The 19,787-nt window shown below is 37.6% G+C and overlaps 1 protein-coding gene across 3 annotated transcripts in view; it reads left to right on the top strand.

Moving 5' to 3' along the window:
* rubcnl (rubicon like autophagy enhancer) overlaps positions 1–19,787 on the top strand; it is a 96,040-nt gene that overhangs the window by 29,916 nt on the left and 46,337 nt on the right. For all 3 annotated transcript variants that reach the window (XM_051927320.1, XM_028799687.2, XM_051927321.1), the window contains exon 2: positions 9,095–9,191. In XM_051927320.1, the coding sequence (XP_051783280.1) occupies positions 9,095–9,191 (97 nt within the window). The remainder of the gene's footprint in view (positions 1–9,094; positions 9,192–19,787) is intronic.

The raw sequence follows: 19,787 nt of genomic DNA, 5'->3' as shown, positions 1-19,787 counted from the left end.
AATGTTTTTTTAATTAAATGCAAATGTTGTTGTTAACTTTGTAAGCACTCACTTTTAAAAGCACAGTGCAAACAGACTGCAATTTTTGAAGCTAGGGCAGTTGTTGTTATTTCTATGTCTATAACTGTATATTTTCAAAATCTTTATCAATCACAGGTACAAAGGTTGATTGATTTCTGTCATTGCTAATATTTCCAGTATGCATTGGTGCCTTGTGTCTCTTGCTACTGGCATAGGCTTTGGCCCTATCACAGTTAAATCAGTTTTAAAATGTTATGTAATATATGAAAATAAACAATTTACAAATTTTAGACCGCTCAATATTATAGTTAAAGAAAGAAGAAAATCATATGGTGAATACATTTTGGGCTAATTTATTATAAATGTGTTGAGATGGCACCTGCACTACAGAATAATATCTGCCAGTAGTGATTTTGCTAATAATCAGATTTTTTTATTTTCCTTGAAAACTTGTTATAACATCAAAGGTTAATATCAACAATGTGCAGTATGTCTGTTGCGAAGGTCACATCACTTATACCACACCCTTACAACAGTGTGATAGCCTGGAGTAACATTCCAATAATTCACAAGGCAGTTAATATTGCCTTTTATACAACACAAATACCCTGTAAATACTAACATCTATTAGAATTTTTTACATTTATTTAGAGTTATCACTAAGACATTATTTTACTTTTTTCACAATTTGAAACTTCATCAAAGATCTTAACTTTTTGTATCTTTATATAATAAATATTTTTTTCAAGGCATTTTTGTGATCGGGCGGCACGGTGGCGCAGTGGGTAGCGCTGCTGCCTCGCAGTTGGGAGACCTGGGGACCTGGGTTCACTTCCCGGGTCCTCCCTGCGTGGAGTTTGCATGTTCTCCCCGTGTCTGCGTGGGTTTCCTCCCACAGTCCAAAGACATGCAGGTTAGGTGGACTGGCGATTCTAAATTGGCCCTAGTGTGTGCTTGGTGTGTGGGTGTGTTTGTGTGTGTCCTGCGGTGGGTTGGCACCCTGCCTGGGATTGGCTCCGGCAGACCCCCGTGACCCTGTGTTCGGATTCAGCGGGTTGGAAGATGGATGGATGGATGGATTTTTCTGAACCCAAAGCCAGTATAAAAAATCAAAAGCATGTGTAAGCAGTTTTGCATGACAACAATGAAGTCTGAGTACACCTACTTTACTGTCATTGTAGTGTCTCTCAATTGACTACAAGAAGTTAAATAAAAGGAACAAAAAATAAAAATGTGTTGTTTTTCATTGCCCCAACATATTTGATTCATGCCATATGCTTCTATTGTGCAGGCTCGGAACACTAAGTTAAACAGTTTAGTGAATTTTCAGTATTAATTGAGTAAACATTTAAGAAAAACAAACAAAAAAAAACTTTAAACATCCAATTACCCATTTTATACTTTTATGCCATTTTGTATGGAAAAGAGTTAGAATAGAAATTTTAATTAGAAATGACCAAAATATATACTTTTTTAAATATTGTTTTTCTGTACAAATGCAGTTATACTATGGTAGAAAAAATTAAGTTGTGGCCAATTGTCCATCTACTGAACCAGCTTAATCCAATTTAGGATCACAAGAAGTCAAACATAAAAAAGAATATTAACATAACAATTCTTGTAGGAAAATTTTGCATTGTGCAGAGATCCTGAATGACTACATTCCAACACAGACAAAATATTTTAGAAAAAGCAGTTTCTCAGATATTCCCCTTGAATGCTGAGACCTATGTACAATGATAAATTCTGTAAACAAAACTGACCAATCCTCTTTAACCAAGATCCATTGCGTTTGTCTTGTTGCAGGCTCCAGATCTATTATTTATGGTCCAGTTTGGTTCAGTAGTTTTCCCCATATCCTTCTAAAACAGTTTGACCTATGTCCAACGATAACTGCCATAGAAATTACTTAATTTAACCTGGAATTTTACAGTCTGCTCTGTTTATTCTTTGGACCAGACCTATTGATTTGCAAAATTTTTGCGCAAATAATTTTTGAGATACATAATTTGTTTTAATATACATGTATGCACAGGTGGAGGCACACACAAACTTACCCATGTACACACACATTTAAAGAAATGTATAAGTGAATATACCGTGTTTCCCAGAAAATAAGACAGGGTCTTATATTAATTTTTGCTCCAAAAGATGCACTAGGGCTTATTTTCAGGGGATATCTTATATTTATTCATGTACAACAATATATATTATGGAATATGACCCGGACACAGACAGGCAGACACGTTGTAATCACCCCACACACATTTATTGAGGCGTTCCTTATTTACAAATCAGTACTCACAGACCCCCAATACCCCACAGTCCAGGCCAACACAATGCCCTCTCTCTCTCTCTCTGTCTTCAGACCGCCTCCTTCTCTCCTTCAGAAACCTTGTCCTTCTTCCACCCGACTCAAGTCCATCTCTGAAGGGAGGCGGCCCCTTTAAATAAGCACCCGGATGTGCTCCAGGTGTGTTCCCGGCAATCTCCCACCGACACGCCCCAGTGTGGCGGAAGTGCCGGCTGTCTCCCCGGAAGCACTCTGGGTGTCCCTGTTCCTCTTCCCCCCAGCACTTCCTGGTGTGGCGGAAGTGCTGAGGTCCAGGGTCCTCCAGGTATTGGGGTCCCCCTGGCGGTGACCACTGGCTCCCTACAGGGTCGAGCTTCCCAGCTCTGTACCCGCGGCCCCCAGGGCGGTCGCCCCCTCGAGGTCTGGAGGCGGCACAAGCTCTCCTCCGGTCTTCTCGGGTGTCCTGGCTGGGTACCACCCCCATCCAGGTACCACAGTGTCCCACCACCAGCGAAGACACGTCGGTTGGAGTGACACGTCCCGCGAGGGCAACTCCTCCCCGAAGTGGGTCCTACTACATGTCCAGGGTCCAAGCCGGCACCCTGGAATGTACCACTTTGGCACCCCCTCCGAGGTTTTCGTGCCCCTTTGGATCGAGCCGCTCGCACCTCCGTAACCCCCGCCAGCAGTGGGGGCACCCCATTGCCAGCGAAGAATCCCCCAGTGAAGCGACCCGTTCTATGAGGGCAGGTCCCCAACGGAGCAGGTCCTACTGCGCGTCCGGGGTATGATCCGGCACCCCGCGACTTGCCCTTTCGGCACCTCCTCCGTGAGTTCCGTGCCCGTCTGATTGGACTTGACGGGTCCGCTCTCACTGTTGTCTTCCCCACCGACTCCCCATCCAGGTACCACAACATTTTTCCAAATACAGTCATGTATTCTTCTTCTGGAATATCGTCATAACTCTCTACATTCAAACCCTGAATTTCAGCCTGAATTTCTTGATAGTCCAGCCGCTTTTAGGATCCTCCAGGATCGATGTGCGTGGTTCGATGTCTGATGAATGATGTGCATGGCTGCTACAACACTGTGATGTCAAGCTAGCCTTGTTAAGCTTCATTGGGCACTTTGAAAAATGTTTGCCTATGATGCCACACAGTGCAGCATATTCACTAAAAAATGTTTTGCCGAATTTGGCCGATCAACACAAATCGTCATATCATTCATAGGGATCAGTGCAAAGTTACCAACTATTTTTTTAAGCCAGCTGTTAAACCTATGTGACTGGTAGGCCAAACAATCAGGCAGAGCTAGACGCATGCTTTCACTGGTGTGATTCACTGGAAGACACCAGGGTTCTTTCAGAGTGACTGCAGTATGTGCCCAGGTTCCTAAACAATAAAATTCATGGTAGGAATGTAGTGCTTAGTACAAATATAATCTATCCAGCTAGATATTTTCACTGATTATAGGAAACTCAAGTTTCTATCTTCAGTGTATTATGCAGTGTGCGATTCAAAGTACTGTCTCAGTTAATAACAGGTACTGTTGAAACTAATGACTTTTATAAGTGTTTTCTGCATAAATCTTATCTAGGTGTGTATGTGGGGCTGGCGTGGGGAGTTGTGTCCCTTGAAAATGTTACTATTTTAAATACATGTGCATTTCCATTATATTTTTGAAATGAAGGTTACATTGTTTATATGTTAATTCAAGCATATATTTACAGTAAATCAATTGTTTAATGGTTATAATAATATTTTGCATAGTTAATTAAAAAAAACAAAGAAAATGTAATTTTACCAATTATTCTTAATAACATAAATAGTTAACATCCATCTATCCATCTATCAGGATCTTCATCCTGAGCATAGTTGTGGGGAAGCTGGATTCAATCCCAGTAAGCATAGTGCGTAAGGCAGGAACAATCCCAGGGTAGGGTACTAGTTCATCACAGGCATAATAAACAACAATTGAAAAAATAAGTTAACGAATAATACCTATAAATTAACAAGCAATTAAAAAATAGCTTCTTCAAATAAGTAAGGATGAAATAAGAATTTTAATATAACCTATAGAGATTAACAAATATACAACCACTCTGTTGTATTTTATAGCACACTGACACAGTATTTAATTTAATGGGAAATGCTAACTTGCAACTTTGACACAGAAAAAATATTTTGCTGCTGTAAGAAATGATATCTGACATTTCTGAGGCACAAAGCACTTTAAAATTGCTCCTACGGTGATGCACAAAAACTGAGTAACTAGAGCTAAATGCAGCTGCATATTTAAAAGAAATATATTATTTCAGTCAAGCAGGCTTTCCAACCCAGGTTTTACTTTTTAAACTGTTGTGTGGACACAGCAAGCGTGTCTGCTAACGGCGTGGCTTGTTGAGAAGCTGAGGTGAGGTAAACTAAATTACCAGTTTAATAAAATAGTAATAAGTTGCATAGACACGTCATGTACAATAAACACACCCCCAATGGTTTAAGTGCGTTGCTGGAGCAATGATAAAAAAAATTAAAGGAACACTTTGAAAACGCATTAAATCTCAATGGGAAAAAAAATCATGTTGAATATCTGTACTGATATGGACTGGGTAATGTGTTAGGAATGAAAGGATGCCACATCGTTTGATGGAAAAGAAAATTATCAACCTACAGAGGGCTGAATTCAAAAACACCCCAAAAATCAAAGTGAAAAAATGATGCAGCAGGCTAGTCTATTTTACCGAAATTTCATTGCAGCAACTCAAAATCATACTCGGTAGTCTGTATGGCTCCCATGTGCCTGTATCCATGCCTGACAATGTCAGGGCATTCTCCTAATGAGACGATGGATGGTGTCCTGGGGGATCTCCTCTCAGATCTGGACCAGTGCATCAGTGAGCTCCTGGACAGTCTGAGGTGCATCGGCATTGGGTGGACTGAAACATAATGTCCCAGATGTGTTCTATTGGATTTAGGTCAGGCAAGCATGGGGCCAGACAATGGTATCAATTCCTTCATCCTCCAGGAGCTGCCTGCATACTCTCGCCACATGAGGCCGGGCATTGTCGTGCACTAGGAGGAACCCAGGACCCACTGCACCAGCATAGGGTCTGACAATGGGTCCAAGGATTTCATCCTGATATCTAAAGGCAGTCAAGGTGCCGTTGTCTAGGCTGTACAGGTCTGTGCATCCCTCCATGGATATGCCTCCCCAGACCATCACTGACTCACCGCCAAACCGGTCATGCTGAACGATGTTACGGCAGCATAAAATTCTCCATGGTTTCTCCAGACCCTTTCACATCAATCACATGTGCTCAGGGTGAACCTGCTCTCATCTCTGAAAAGCACAGGGCGCCAGTGGTGGATCGGCCAGTTCTGGTATTCTATGGCAAATGCCAATCGAGCTCCAAGGTGCCAGGCAGTGAGCACATGGCCCAGTAGAGAATGTCAGGCCCTCAGGGCACCCTCAAGAAGTCTGTTTCTGATTGTTTGGTCAGAGACATTCACACCAGTGGCCTGCTGGAGGTCATTTTGTAGAGCTGTGGAGGGAAAAATGTCAGTGGCCTCCACCTGTTAAACCATTCCTTTTTTGGGGTTTGTCTCATTGTTGCCCCTCTAGTGCACCTGTTATTAGTTCATTAACACCAAAGCAGCTGAAACTGATTAACAAACCCCTCTGCTACTTAACTGACCAGATACATATCCCAGAAGTTTCATTGACTTGATGCTATACTCTGATTAAAAAGTGTTCCTATAATTTTTTTGAGCAGTGTATATATACTGTACATCTTTCTATTATAATAAAAAAAATCCTGGAACGGGACGAGACAAGACTTTTTAGCCTGGGACGTGACGTGACTTTTTCAGAGACATAATTTCATGTCCTGCGAGACACGACTGTGCCAAGAGATTCAGAAATAAATAACAAAGAAATAAAAGACAAAGAGTAGATGACAAAGTAGAACATCGTAAAGAATTCAAAAACATTGGCGCGATACACATGCAGAGCAGGTTAGAGATGAAAGTACTAAAATTTCGAAAGTCTCAAAAAAATGATAGTAAATATCCCATTAGCATAAACAAATGAAAATTATTACTCTGAGAAATAATGTAACAGTGAAAAGAGATCGAATATATTGTTTGGATTTAAACTTTTAAGTCGGAGAGTTGTAGATTGTCTAATTCATGTTGCCATCAGGGAAAAGTAGTATTTCTTCCCAATGAAGAGGCGTATCTGCAAGAATTAAAAGATTTGTTGATTGGTGAAAGTGAAATTCACATATGTGAGTGGCAGAGACGTGAAGCAGCTGGCGCGTAGCCAGGCCAGGGGGGTTGGCGAGCAAAGCGAGCAGGAGGCAAAGCCCCCTAGTGTGTATATATATATATATATATATATATATATATATATATAATATATATATATATAATATACAGTATATATATATATATATATATATATGTATGTGTATATATATATAATATATATATATATGTGTGTATATATATATATTGTCACAAAACGAGTCTGAGACAGAAAAAGGTTTGGGGCAGCCACCCATATAATCTCAAATCCTTGCCTGCAAAGTTGTAATGAACAAAACGGTAGCACTGAAGTGCATACAATCGAGTCCAAGATCAGACTGAGGAATAAGGACAAAGGGCAGGGTTTTAAAGGGGAAGGATTGGTTCCCTGCCTTGTGCCCTGTGTTGGCTGGGATTGGCTCCAGCAGACCCCCGTGACCCTGTGTTCGGGTCCAGCGGGTTGGGAAATGGATGGATGGAAGACAGGAAGTGAGGTCATAAGGATCAGGAATGTGTTCATTCTCCATTGGTTCGGGCCCGGACGTGACGTCAGAGGAGCCGGAGCCAGTAAGGACTCCTTCCATTGACTCGGTCCCGGAAATGATGTCACAAGAGTCAGGTGGAATCTCCCGGGAATGGTCTGCAGGCAAGAAAGAAAAAGAGTCAGTGCACTCTGCCACCTCCCGGCACCTCTCAGTACTGCCGTCACTCAAGCCCTTTAGCTGCCTCCCTTGCGCACCGTGTGTGACAATATATATATATATATATATATATATATATATATATATATATATATATATTTATATATATGTGTGAGTGTGTATATATGTATATACATATATGTGTATATATATATATATATATATATATATATATATATATATATATATATATATATATATATATATATATATAAATAACTTGACCTGTGATAAAAGTATTTATTTAATTGGATATCAGTTTTTACAGCATCAGTTTCGAAAAGCGTTAAGCGTGGCTGGGAAAATTTACGAGAAACACTGTTCAAGACTCTTCAAAACAGTGTTCTGATTTTATTTTAACCTGCTCATATTTTGAAAGAAATTTAAAAAAAGAAAGTTGTACTAAGCAAACAGAAAAATGATAAAAGTAATTCATCACCCAGTAAATTTCATTCTTTTACTCTGAGAGTCATTCAGATCAAATTTTGAATTGTCAGCATAATCTAATAATAATAAATATGCAAGTCTCATTTTATACTATACAAACCTTGGACTGACTCAGTGTCCTGCATACTTCAGTAAGCTGGATATTTACAGCAAGGAAAGATGATACCAGTAGATCTTTCTTTCAGTAATGCCTGCTTACCACATATTAGTGTTGGATGACTTTACTCACTCATCTTGTTTCATATATTAAATTCCCACAAGATTTTAGGTCTCTGTCAAATACATCTAAATACAGTACATATTTGATCAATCCCATTGAACTTTTATAAGCTTAATTCATATATAGTGAAATGTCCTTAAACAACTCCTTACACTGCCAGTAAACTAACTGCCAATATACTTTACTCTAAGTCTATTAATGTGAACATTGTGATATAACAAGTGTTCGTTTTTCATGCAATACCCTAAGCCAGGCTGAGCAAGATAATGCAAAAGTATGCAGAGGAACTCGTCTCCCTTTTTCTCGTCGTCTTGTGGATGAGGCCGAGTGTGCCATACAGCAGTGCACATTTTGCTGTTTCTTATGCACTGCGCAGCTGTGAGTGTGAGTGAATGAAGGTGCAGCAGGGAGCACGTCTCCCTCATTCTCGCATCACTAAGAGACAATCATAGCAAATGTATGTGGAATTCTTCTCACAATGGTGTGAATGAGGGGAGCCCCTTTTGTACTTCCTTCTTGCATTTCTGCCTGAAGGTGCAATAATACATTACAGTCATGCAGTATTGTCTGACAAAAAAACTGAAAAAAAAAAAATATATATACAGTATAAAACATGTTACCATGCATAGCGCTATATCACATTTTGAATACTTCCCCTTCGGTTTTATTTTTGTATTCTGCTGCCATTTTGCATAAAGTTGAATTCACATAACTTGAGGTCAGTTGTGTTTGAATATTTGGCAGTATGTTAATTTTATAACTTTATAGTGTCATGATATGTTTATCTTAGTAAGTAACATTTACTACTGTTTAAATGTTAATTTAATATCCAAGCTCATGTATGTAATTATTGTATGGTATTAGTAATTTACTGTTACCTTGTTATAGTTGTAATATGTGTATGAGCTTTGTGTCCATATTCAGTGAAGAGCACTGCTCATTTGCCCATTTTTAAGCTGTAAATTGCTTGCATTTTTCTTGCTATTGATATAGTATCAAAAATACAAGAAACAGCTTAGATCACTTACCTCTCATTAACTACAATTTTTTAATCTTAACATACTGTATGCATGGCATAATAATTGACAAAGTATTTTCACCTTTCTAGGGTCTCTAAATTATATACTGATGCTAAGTCTTTGGGCCATGGTTCAGCTGCAAAGTATATTAATAGTGAGGCAATGGAACCACCTAATATGCAGATGGTATGTCTTCTGAATTTATTTTAATTATCTTTTGATTGTTTAATAATTTTTATTGACTTACCAAGAAATTTGAAATAATGACTATTTTGCTTATTAGTTTGTCAAGTAAATTTTGCTTACCTAATTGGCAAACTTTTTTTTTTTTGCTAATTTAAAACAAACTAATTCCATTTAATGTTTTTAGTTGTATGCTTAAATCTCTTTTGCTTGTTTTTTTCAGTACACTGTTGTTTGCTGTTTTATCTTTATTCACTCTTAAGATGCATCTCATGTCTGACTCAAACCTCTAATAATCTTACCAGCCACTTTGGTCCCTCCTCATTCATTCAGTGTGTTCTTTACTGCCATCTGTCCTGCTTTAGAGAAATTTCGTAATGAATGTGAAAGAGGTGATGATATTTTGATATGATTTGAACCTAGGGGATATTGAAGCTGTGCATTTTTTAAAAAAATATTGTAATGTATTTTTTAAAAAAAAATATTTTAAATAAAGAGAATCTATAAATGGAGAGAAGAAATATTGTTAAAATACATTTGTTAAAAATATGCTGTGAATATCCAAGGACTGACAATGCAGCCCATGCTGGACTGGGTATACGAAATTAGCTTGAGAAATGCTTGAATTTAATGTTGATTTTGTTAATAATGGTGTGGGTATTAGGCTAGTTATAAAATATATTTGTAGTATGAATTTGTTTATTACAGTTTTTGTCTTTTAGGTGCATTTTATCTCAAATTTACAGATTAAATGTTCATTTATCCTTTAGTTTACCAGGTAACTAAATTGCTCTATTGGGTATTTCTGAGATTGCAAAGGTAGGCATCTAAATATCATAAACAAAATGCTCTGTTAACTGCAAGAATTAACTTTTAATTATGAAATTGTTTATAGAAAAACCTATAATAGTTGTAGCCTTCTAGGTGTGGTATTGAAGATGAATGATCTAAAAGTTCTCAGTTTTTTCGGACGCTGTCATGAATGGAAAACAATCCACAACTTTGCTATAGTGTGTTGCTGAAAAGATAAACTGCTGACAATCACCAGGTCATAAAGTTTGGTGAAATGCATGGTTTGCTCCATTGTCAAATGTTTAAATGCAAACCAAAAGGAGCAAACCTACCAAACTGTACCTATGCTGTGACAAATACAGATCAGTTGATTGGTGATCTTCAGAGACAAATTTAGGCTACCAGTGAGGGACTCCATTTTTTGAAACCTTGAAAAAGAAGCAATAATAGGTAGCAGTTTGAAAGACTGCCAGAAATCAGAATAGAGAAACTGTTACAGTGCTTTAAGAACAGTTCCAGTGTTACTTCATCTTTGGACTGAACCTAGAATACTGTGTGCAAACCACAAGACAACAACTGGACCCACAAAAACATTGATCTGATTTTTGCACTCATGTTTTAAAATGTGAATCCCTGATTGTGGATCAACTTTAAGTGCATGTTGCTTATTGTTGTATGCATCACTTTAGAGCAATAACACAGTACATATGTATGTAAGATCCATGTTTAGTACTGATAAAATTATTTTTGCTACTTGTTAAAGGTAGGCAGCCTTGGCATCATACAGTGGTGTGTCAGGGAAAACATGTCTAATCTGCAGGCTATTGAACTTTTTACCTGTAAAAGAAATTAAAGAAGTGTTTAATGTTTTCAGTTTAAGAATAAGCTGCTTTGAGAGTGGCTAGAGTTTCATTCATAAGTGAGATTGATAATACGATTGGAGAAAGAAAGAATGGAAGAGAAGAAACATACATAAATTTAAGGGAGGGAAGCTTACATAAAATGAATCCCTATAACCAGCCATTGGTCCAGTAAAGTTTAAAAAATAAGTCCTTGCTTTTTTGTATTTTTTTTGACACAAACTCTGTGTGGCAAAACATAGGCATACCCTGAAGCAGTGGTCTAATTGGCATGAAAATTTGATTACTTAGCAGTTGGCACATGATTAAGAGATGAGTGCAAAACCAGATGAATTGAACAATGTATTAAAAAGGCTACATGCAGAAGTTGCTCTAAGTATTCAACTCAAAAAGTCTGTAGCTACTTTGCCAGGATATCAATGGAAAATGTAATGTGGGTCATAGACTCTAGTTAATATAACAGAGTATCATTAATGCACTGTCATAGACAGGGAGTGGTGCTGTCATCACATAGACATTACTCAGAGATATTCAATGACACATGGATATTTAAAAATGGCACCAGTCATTTCTTATATAAAAAGACATTGGATGGAAGAAAGGAACTCCACAGCAAATAACTACACACTACTCCTATAGTGTGCACCCTGACTATAATTGACAAGAATTCTTTACATCATGGCACTTGTGGTGGTATTTTCTCTGAAAATATTGGACAGATTGCATAATGAGCCAAATATTATTTTTCCAACTCTTACCTTACCTCAGAGCAGTAATTGCATATAACAATGTAAGTGTGTCTCAGCTTAACACCAGTTCAAATTCAGTCAGAAGTAATGAATGATTAGTTAACATTGTAATAGACAATTTGAATGAAGTTCATAGCTCTGAGAGCTGTTGGCCCATAGTTGGATAGTTGGAGGCATCTTTGTTGATTACGGAAGGAGCCAGGAAAATTTGTGTTGGTTCTTCTCTGGTCTTCCAACATCATTTCCAGCAGGTACAAGTGCCTTCTTGCAACAATTGGTAGCAGCTTCTTCCTACATATAGTACCCCATAGCCAAAATACGGTGTTCATGTGACAATAATGATCCCATACACCTATATATAAGCATGCAAAGATATTTCTGGTTGACTATTCAGTCTTTTCAAATTCACACAGCAGTAAGGCACTTAGTTTACAGTAAAAGAGTGCTGAGCTTACCATGATCCAACCCTGCTTGCTGCCATTACTGCCAATAACAGTGGCATTCTTGTTATAAACTAGTAAACCCACTCGTTTGCATTCATGGCTATAATGTTCACAGCAGTCTGTGTTCAATCCAAATTAAACCACTGCTTCTGAGTATAACTTTTTTTTTGATTACTGTACATTCTTTTTCTTGTCATAGTGACTTACTTACCACTGTCTTCACACATTACAAACATGGGCATGTTAGGTTAGCTACCACCTCTAAGCTGGCCTGTTGTTGGTGAGTGAGGATGTACTCAGTATTTTTATTATTTGTGAGAATATACTATACAGATGAGTCATGTATCTTAAAATAGTTTTGTATTCCTAAGCTTTCAACCCCTACCAGGAGTCATCATCAGAGGAAAATGATTAGACGTAGAGGAATAAAATGCAATATATATCAAATGAGGAAGTGTTTTTTCAGGGGGTGTTGGTCATAAAGTTTTAATTAATATGTGGATGTTCTTCCTTTTAAGTGTACACATGCTGGGTTCATGTCCAAGTGTCTGTTGATGGCGTTTTCATTTGATAGCCACGATTCAGTCAGCTCTCTGGCACTTTTAGTATTAGCCTTGACTTTTACTCGCACCGTGTCACAGTTAAATGTGTGTCCGGTTGAACTTGCATGTGCATATATCAGAGACCATGGGTCTTTCCTTCTGACAGCTATGCGATGCCTTTGTATACGTGTTGCAAATGTTTTAGATATTTATTCTAAGTATACAGCAGGGCATACAATGCATGGCATACTGAATACTGCATTCCTTGTCTCTGCAGCCGATTTCTTGCTTTTCGCATTAAAAACAACTGTTTGCAGAGTGTTTGCTAGTTTATGTGCTATTTTGAAGTCTGATCAAGAGAGGATGTGCGCTGTACTTTCTGATACACCACAATGATAAGGAAGACTGTGCCAGGTGGAATTGGGGCTCAGGTTGGAGTCTGTGGCATCTTCTATGTAAGCACAGTTTGATAAATGTCTTGGAGTAGCTGATTGATGTCAACAGATTAAAAAGATAGTGTCTTTCATTCTTTTTTGTTTCCTTTGTATTACAATGGGTGTAAATCCTTCTGAACAATATCTTAACACAACTCCGTTTATGCGATGAGGGATGATTGCTAGAAAAATGTAATATTTTGTCTGCATAACATTTCTCGTAATCAAAGTGGCATCTCTACTTCTTTCAATTGAGATGTCTCCAGAAAATTGATGTGTTGGTTCATTTCTCTGGATTGCAGAGAATATTGAGTTGATGTGGCCTTGGAATTCATTCAGCTGATCACTTTTTAATATGATGAATGTGTTGTTGATGTAGCATATCCAAAGTTTAGGTGTGAACTAAGTTGGAGACATACTTTCAAATTGCTGCATAACCAGCTCGCCTAAGAGTCCTGATAATGGAAATCCCATTGGCATGCCTTCTTTCTGTCTATAGTATTTTCCATTAAAATAGACGTGAAGTTTCTGGCAAAGTGATATTAAATACATTATGTCCTTCATGGCCAGCTTTGTTCATTTCATTATGGTGAGGTAGTTGTTTTGTTTTTGTTTGTAAAGTTTCTGTGGCAAGACGAATTGGAATCATGGTATAGAGTGACATGACATCAAAACGAGATCATGATTTCATCATTAACGATAGCTATTAACGGAATAATCTGAATCATATGTTAAATGTTTGAGCATTTGAAAAAGTCCTTTAGGTAAGTTATATGTTGGCCCACCTGTTAGGATGACCACAGGTCTGAATTTTAAAGGGGTTTTATGGATTTTCGGGAGGCCACAGAATTCCGGGCACTTTGCATCATTGGATTTAATTTTATAAAAAGTTTAAGCAGTTGCTATTACAGAGCTTATTCACAGTGGTGTTAATCCTGTTCATGGTGGTTTTTGCTGGATCGCTGCATAGGTGCTCGTAAGTAGTGGTGTCAGAGAGCATTTCTTCAATTGCAGTGACATACTGTTCTTTGTCTACTACAATTGTTGTGCCCCCCTTGTCATCTGCTGTAATAAAATGCTGTTGTTATTTTGCTGAATTTTGCCTCATTTTGTAGTGATCTTAAAGCCTTCTGTTCTTTTTTAGAGCTAAATACAGTTGGATGTCTTGTAACTGGTTAGCCTCAGCACACCTTATATCCTGTGCGTTGTCTGCTGGTATCTTATCTTATCTTGGTACTGTATCTTATCTCTCTTCCTCATTTGCTATATGTTGCCTTTGATTCCTCTTTTTTTCTATTTTAAGATACATGACTCATCTTCTCCCTTTGTGGATTTCTAGACTTTATTGCCTGTGACCTCTAATGGATAAAGTGAATTTAGAGAAGATACTGTATATCCCACGTTTCTTATTGTTGTTACAGTAAATGAAGAATTTCTGAAAGCATCCTATGAATCAATTTCACCCTTCATTTGTTATTTTATCAGTAACTTAAGAATTAATTAATTTATAAATATACCTGTTAACTCCTTACTCTTAGAATTCTCTATGGATTCATATATGTTCATATAATGTTTTCAACTCTTATGTGTCCATTCACTACTTATCATTGTCTCATTAGATGTATGTCACCAATACACTGTAGGACACACTCACTTATATAGACACACTCTCACTAACACCATGACAATTTTTAGTTGACCATTAATCTCAAATACATATCTTTGGATGCAGGAGGATAACAGGAGTACTCAGATAAAACCCATGCAGATGTAGATAGAACATGCAAATTCCACTCAAGAGAGTTACTAATTTGAAACTAGTTGCCAAGAGCTGAGGGGAAACAGCCCTTACCCCTGCATCACTGTGCATCTCTGTGTCACACATAAAATGCATTGCTAACATTTATTTTGAACAAGTAAGCAAAAATGCTGTCATTTTTTTTTTTAAGTCTTTCGGTGACGGAGTTTGTTGTATTTCAAAAAAGTGCAAACTATGAGGAACCTGTCATAGCTTGCACACAAAACTGGAACTGTTACTAACTCATGATGCTGATGTCAGTGTTTTGTTTTTTGAAGCATCAATGCAAAATTACTCTAATCTGTAAAGTTTATGCAGTGCTTTCAATAATTATTTGGAAATTTAAGTCAGAATTGCTGTTTTGCTAGATATGTAAGCAATTTTGATTTACAATTAAATTATTGGTATCAGGTAACACTGCAGAATTTGACCTTAGTATTCCTGCATAAAAAATTACCTACCAGACATTTCTTACTCTTGTATTTCCTGTTGCACCGATTTTTAACATATAGTAGACCTGTAAATTAGTATTTCTGAATGAGGCATTTGTTTTTTAACTTTGATACCTGTCCTTCATGTCAGTAGACCTAAATCAGAATGACAACTGAAAGCTGTCTATTTGTGCTGGGGGGTATGACCAAAATTCTATATCATGGTATTTTTCAAAATTATACCGGTTGCATGGTATTCAATGGTATTTTTATCCCATGCATGAGTGGATATTAATCACATTTTCCACTGCAGTTATTGCAGTAGACTGGCTAAGAATAACCAATTCCACTGTCATAAGAATTGTACATTGTACAAAAAAATAATTTTAATGTGCACCCAAGTATTAATACAGGTTTGCATGGCCCCATAAACTGATAGTTTTCAAGGGAGTGACACGAATGAAGAGAAGGAATCACATTGCATGACAGATGCAGTCAAAATATAGAGCCTTTTTATTGCACAAATTTTGCAGACAACTTAAACTATAATTTTGACAACATATTTTACATCCAAAGAGGTATTTAGACTTAGTAAAATATCCAGAGGTGCTTGTCAAAAGTTGTATTGCACTGATCATGTCTTAGAAAAGGAATAAATAGTAAATATTTTTTGTAAACCAAATACACTTTCTGTTAATGTTAACAATCTCTGTTCACTGACATGTTAAAGTGACTTTTTAAACAACTTTACCATCATTAAGCTGCATAATATTTAAACTAATAAATAATAACAATAAAATAAATAATAGTGCAACTTCCAGTAATAATACTATTATTTCAAGACTTCAAGCCCAGGTGCATTACACAGTATTCACCAAATAAAAATAAAATAAAATAAAACAAGTGCAACTTGGTGATGATATCTTTACCAACTTCATGAACCATCATTAAGGCAAACTGCATTAATATGGACCTTGCTTTAAGCTAAGCTATATACATAAATAATAAATTTGCATTTATAATGCTATTTGTGGTATAGCCCTACGGAAGCTTATTAGGGCCGTGGTGAAGAAAAAAAAATACAGACACAGTGAAGATAAAAAAATACTATATGTCGAGAATAAAGTCGACATGTTGACTTTAATCTCGACGCTTATGTCGAGGTTAAAGTTGACATTTCCACTTTATTTTCATAGTTTATTTTGTCATTAAAATAGAATGTCGTAAACTAAACTTCAAATGTCGTAAACTAAACTTCATCCTAAAATCAATGTTTAATTTACTAAATTTTCTCAAACTCCATCATAAGTTAATGTAGCACATTAAATGCTTTGTATTAAGTGTTCCCTGACCCAGTTGTTAATCGCTATGTGCTTCTTAAACGGACTTCCTCTTGCACTAAGAGGAGGCGCAGGCAGCGATCAGGCAGAATACATTCACTTCATGATATCCCTGCTCTCTGAAAATTTAGAATTGTAAGATAAATACTTGATATCATTTTCATGATGCAATGCATTAAAGCAGGTATTAAACATGCACGGTAGTGTGGCAGTAGTGCTGCTCCCTCGCATTAAGTGGTCCCCAGGTGTACATTCAGTGTAGAGAACTTTATGACAGGTGTGACAAGACTCCAAAAAACTGGATGTATGAATGGGTATCGCACAGGTTTAACTTAAATATTTGTTGGAGACACGAACACAGAATTCAATGGATGTTCTTCTGAGTGGGCTTTCTTTATTGCATGCGTGCTGTCTCTGTCTGATGTACCAAACCCCAGTTCCTATCTTTCCTTTTCCTTTCTCCACATAACCAATCACCACACGATAAACGTCTTAGTGAAATTAAAACTAGTTATAAACTTAGACCACGGAGTGTTCAGAAATCTTCGTTATACATGTTTAATTATGCCTTCCATTCAGGGTTGCACCCATCCCAGCAAGCATTGTGTGCGAGGCAGGAGCAAATCCTGAACAGGGCGCCAGCACATCACAGGGTGAATCTAGCAGGGCCAATATAGCATAACAAAACCCCACATCCTACATGACTTTGAAAGGAAACTGAAGCACGCTGAGTAAACCCACCAGAAAAAACATGCAAATTCAAGGCAGGCAACACCCGGGACCCCCTTGCTTCAAGGCAGCAGTGCAGCCTCCATGCAGCCGTGCCCCCGCATGATTAATACATGCTTTAATGCATTTCATCATGAAAATGATATCAAGTATTTATCTTAGCATTCTAAATGTTCACGGAGCAGGAATATCATGAAATTAATGTATTCTGTGTGATGATCGCTGCCTGTGCCTCCTCTAAGTGCAAGAGGAAGTCAGTTTAAGAAGCACGTAGTAATTAATATGGCTCGGGGAATACTTAATATAAAGTATTTAACGTGCTACATTAACTTATGATGGGGTTTGAGAAAATCTAGTAAATTAAATATTCATTTTAAGATGAAGTTTAGTTTACAATCTATCCATCCATTATCTATCCATCCATCCATTATCCAACCCGCTATATCCTAACTACAGGGTCACAGAGGTTTGCTGGAGCCAATCCCAGCCAACACAGGGCGCAAGGCAGGAAATAAACCCCGGGCAGGGCACCAGCCCACTGCAGGGCACATACACACACAAACACACACACCCAGCACACACTAGGCACAATGTTCTACTTTAGTGACAAATTACGAGAATAAAGTCAACATGTCGACTTTAATCTTGACATAAACAGCGAGAATAAAGTAGAAATGTCGAGAATAAAGTCAACATGTCGACTTTATTCTCGTCATAAGCGTCGAGATTAAAGTGGAAATATCAAGAATAAATTCAACATCTCGTCACACTATTACACAGTACCCAGGTACATTACACAGTATTGAAAAAAAATTAAACAACTACAACTTGGCTTGCAGTATTATCCAGTAGTATAGAAACAGTATTCACACATTTGAACATAATGGTCCACATCCGACCTTTTAAAACTAAAGTATCTCCAGACAACAGACACAGCTCCTTTTTTCAGCAAAAGTTCTTCTTTGTCATCATGTTCAACTTTATCGTCTGCTACAGCTTCAGTTTCAGAATGTTCTCTGTCCATTTTCACCGTTCAATACCTCCACTAACGCATGTACTCCGTTACATGCATGTTTAGTGGTGCAGCAGTGAAAAAGGTCCCCCCTTAAACAGTTTCCCGCTGCGCCACATTCCGAACGTTGTTTAGGTTATTTAAACCGGTGTTGCGGTATAAGAAAAATCCATATCATAACAAAAATAAAAAACGGTTTTTGGTATGAACCGGTATACCGCCCAGCACTACTAAAAAAGCAAATAATTTGGAAAGAAAAAATTGTTGCCATTAGAATACACAATAACAGACCTTTGCATGTGTTGTATTTACATACAATAAATGAAACTAACTGATATAGCAAAATCAACAACATGGAATACACTGCATTGGAACAGAAGAAAACACCGTTGGACACAACTAAGCCATTTGAGAAAAAAAATCTGCTTATGGTAGAAGAACTGTCATATGTTTGATGAAAACTTCTAAAAGCAATTAATTCAGATTGCAAAACTGAAGTAACAGATTGGAAGTAGAATAATAAAAGCCACATTGCATGACACACACGTCTTATCAGCACCAAAAATAGAAAAGCCAGTAGAATTTCTTAAAAAGTTCACTTAAGTTCAAAGATACAGTGCTATGAACAGATTAATCACTACCAAAGTTATGGCAATATAAAGTATAGTGGAAAGAAAACACCAAAGATGATCTTATGGGTTTTCAGAATTATGAACCCTTGTTCTCTTGTTGATTGAACCAGATAGCTTTGATAGACATTTATCTCTGATAGTTGGACTGGCTGGATACACAGGACACAGTAATGTAGACGATTGAGCTGAAGTGTTCAACACTCTAGGTGACAAACACATGGGGCCTCATGTACAAACGGTGCGTACGCACAAAAATGTTGCGTAAGCCCATTTCCACGCTCAAATTGCGATATATAAAACCTAAACTTGGCGTAAAGCCACGCACATTTTCATGCTAGCTAAAACCCTGGTGTACGCAAGTTCTCCACTCTGTTTTGCAAACTGGTGGCACCCAGCATCAGAGCAGTGCTACTCTTCCAGTGTGGTTTCCCTTTCTTTTTCAGATCCACATCCCTGACGTGGCTTTCTAAATACACTGAAATTAACCACATATTGTTTATTAGTTTAATGCATCTGATTGTAATTAATCTGTAACAATATAATGGTCCACAGAATGGTCAAACTATTCTAAATACCATAGCTGCTTTAGCATTGTTACTCTCTCTTCTTCTTTCAGCTGCTCCCATTAGTGTTTGCCACAGCGAATCATCTTTTTCCATATTACTCTCACTACACCACTCGGAGTATTTATATCACTGTATCTGAGTGGGGAATCGCAGCTCTACAGCAGCGGATTGGAAAGAGAATTATCGGTATACAGTATCAAGAACATGCTGCCTCAGCCATGCTGTCTATTAAACTGCTCTCACATGGCAAATGCTTCAGAGACTTTCCTGT

The sequence above is a fragment of the Erpetoichthys calabaricus genome, chromosome 4 (genome assembly GCF_900747795.2).
Source record: "Erpetoichthys calabaricus chromosome 4, fErpCal1.3, whole genome shotgun sequence".
Taxonomy (NCBI): Eukaryota; Metazoa; Chordata; class Cladistia; order Polypteriformes; family Polypteridae; genus Erpetoichthys; species Erpetoichthys calabaricus.
This window is presented reverse-complemented; position numbering and strand designations above follow the sequence as displayed.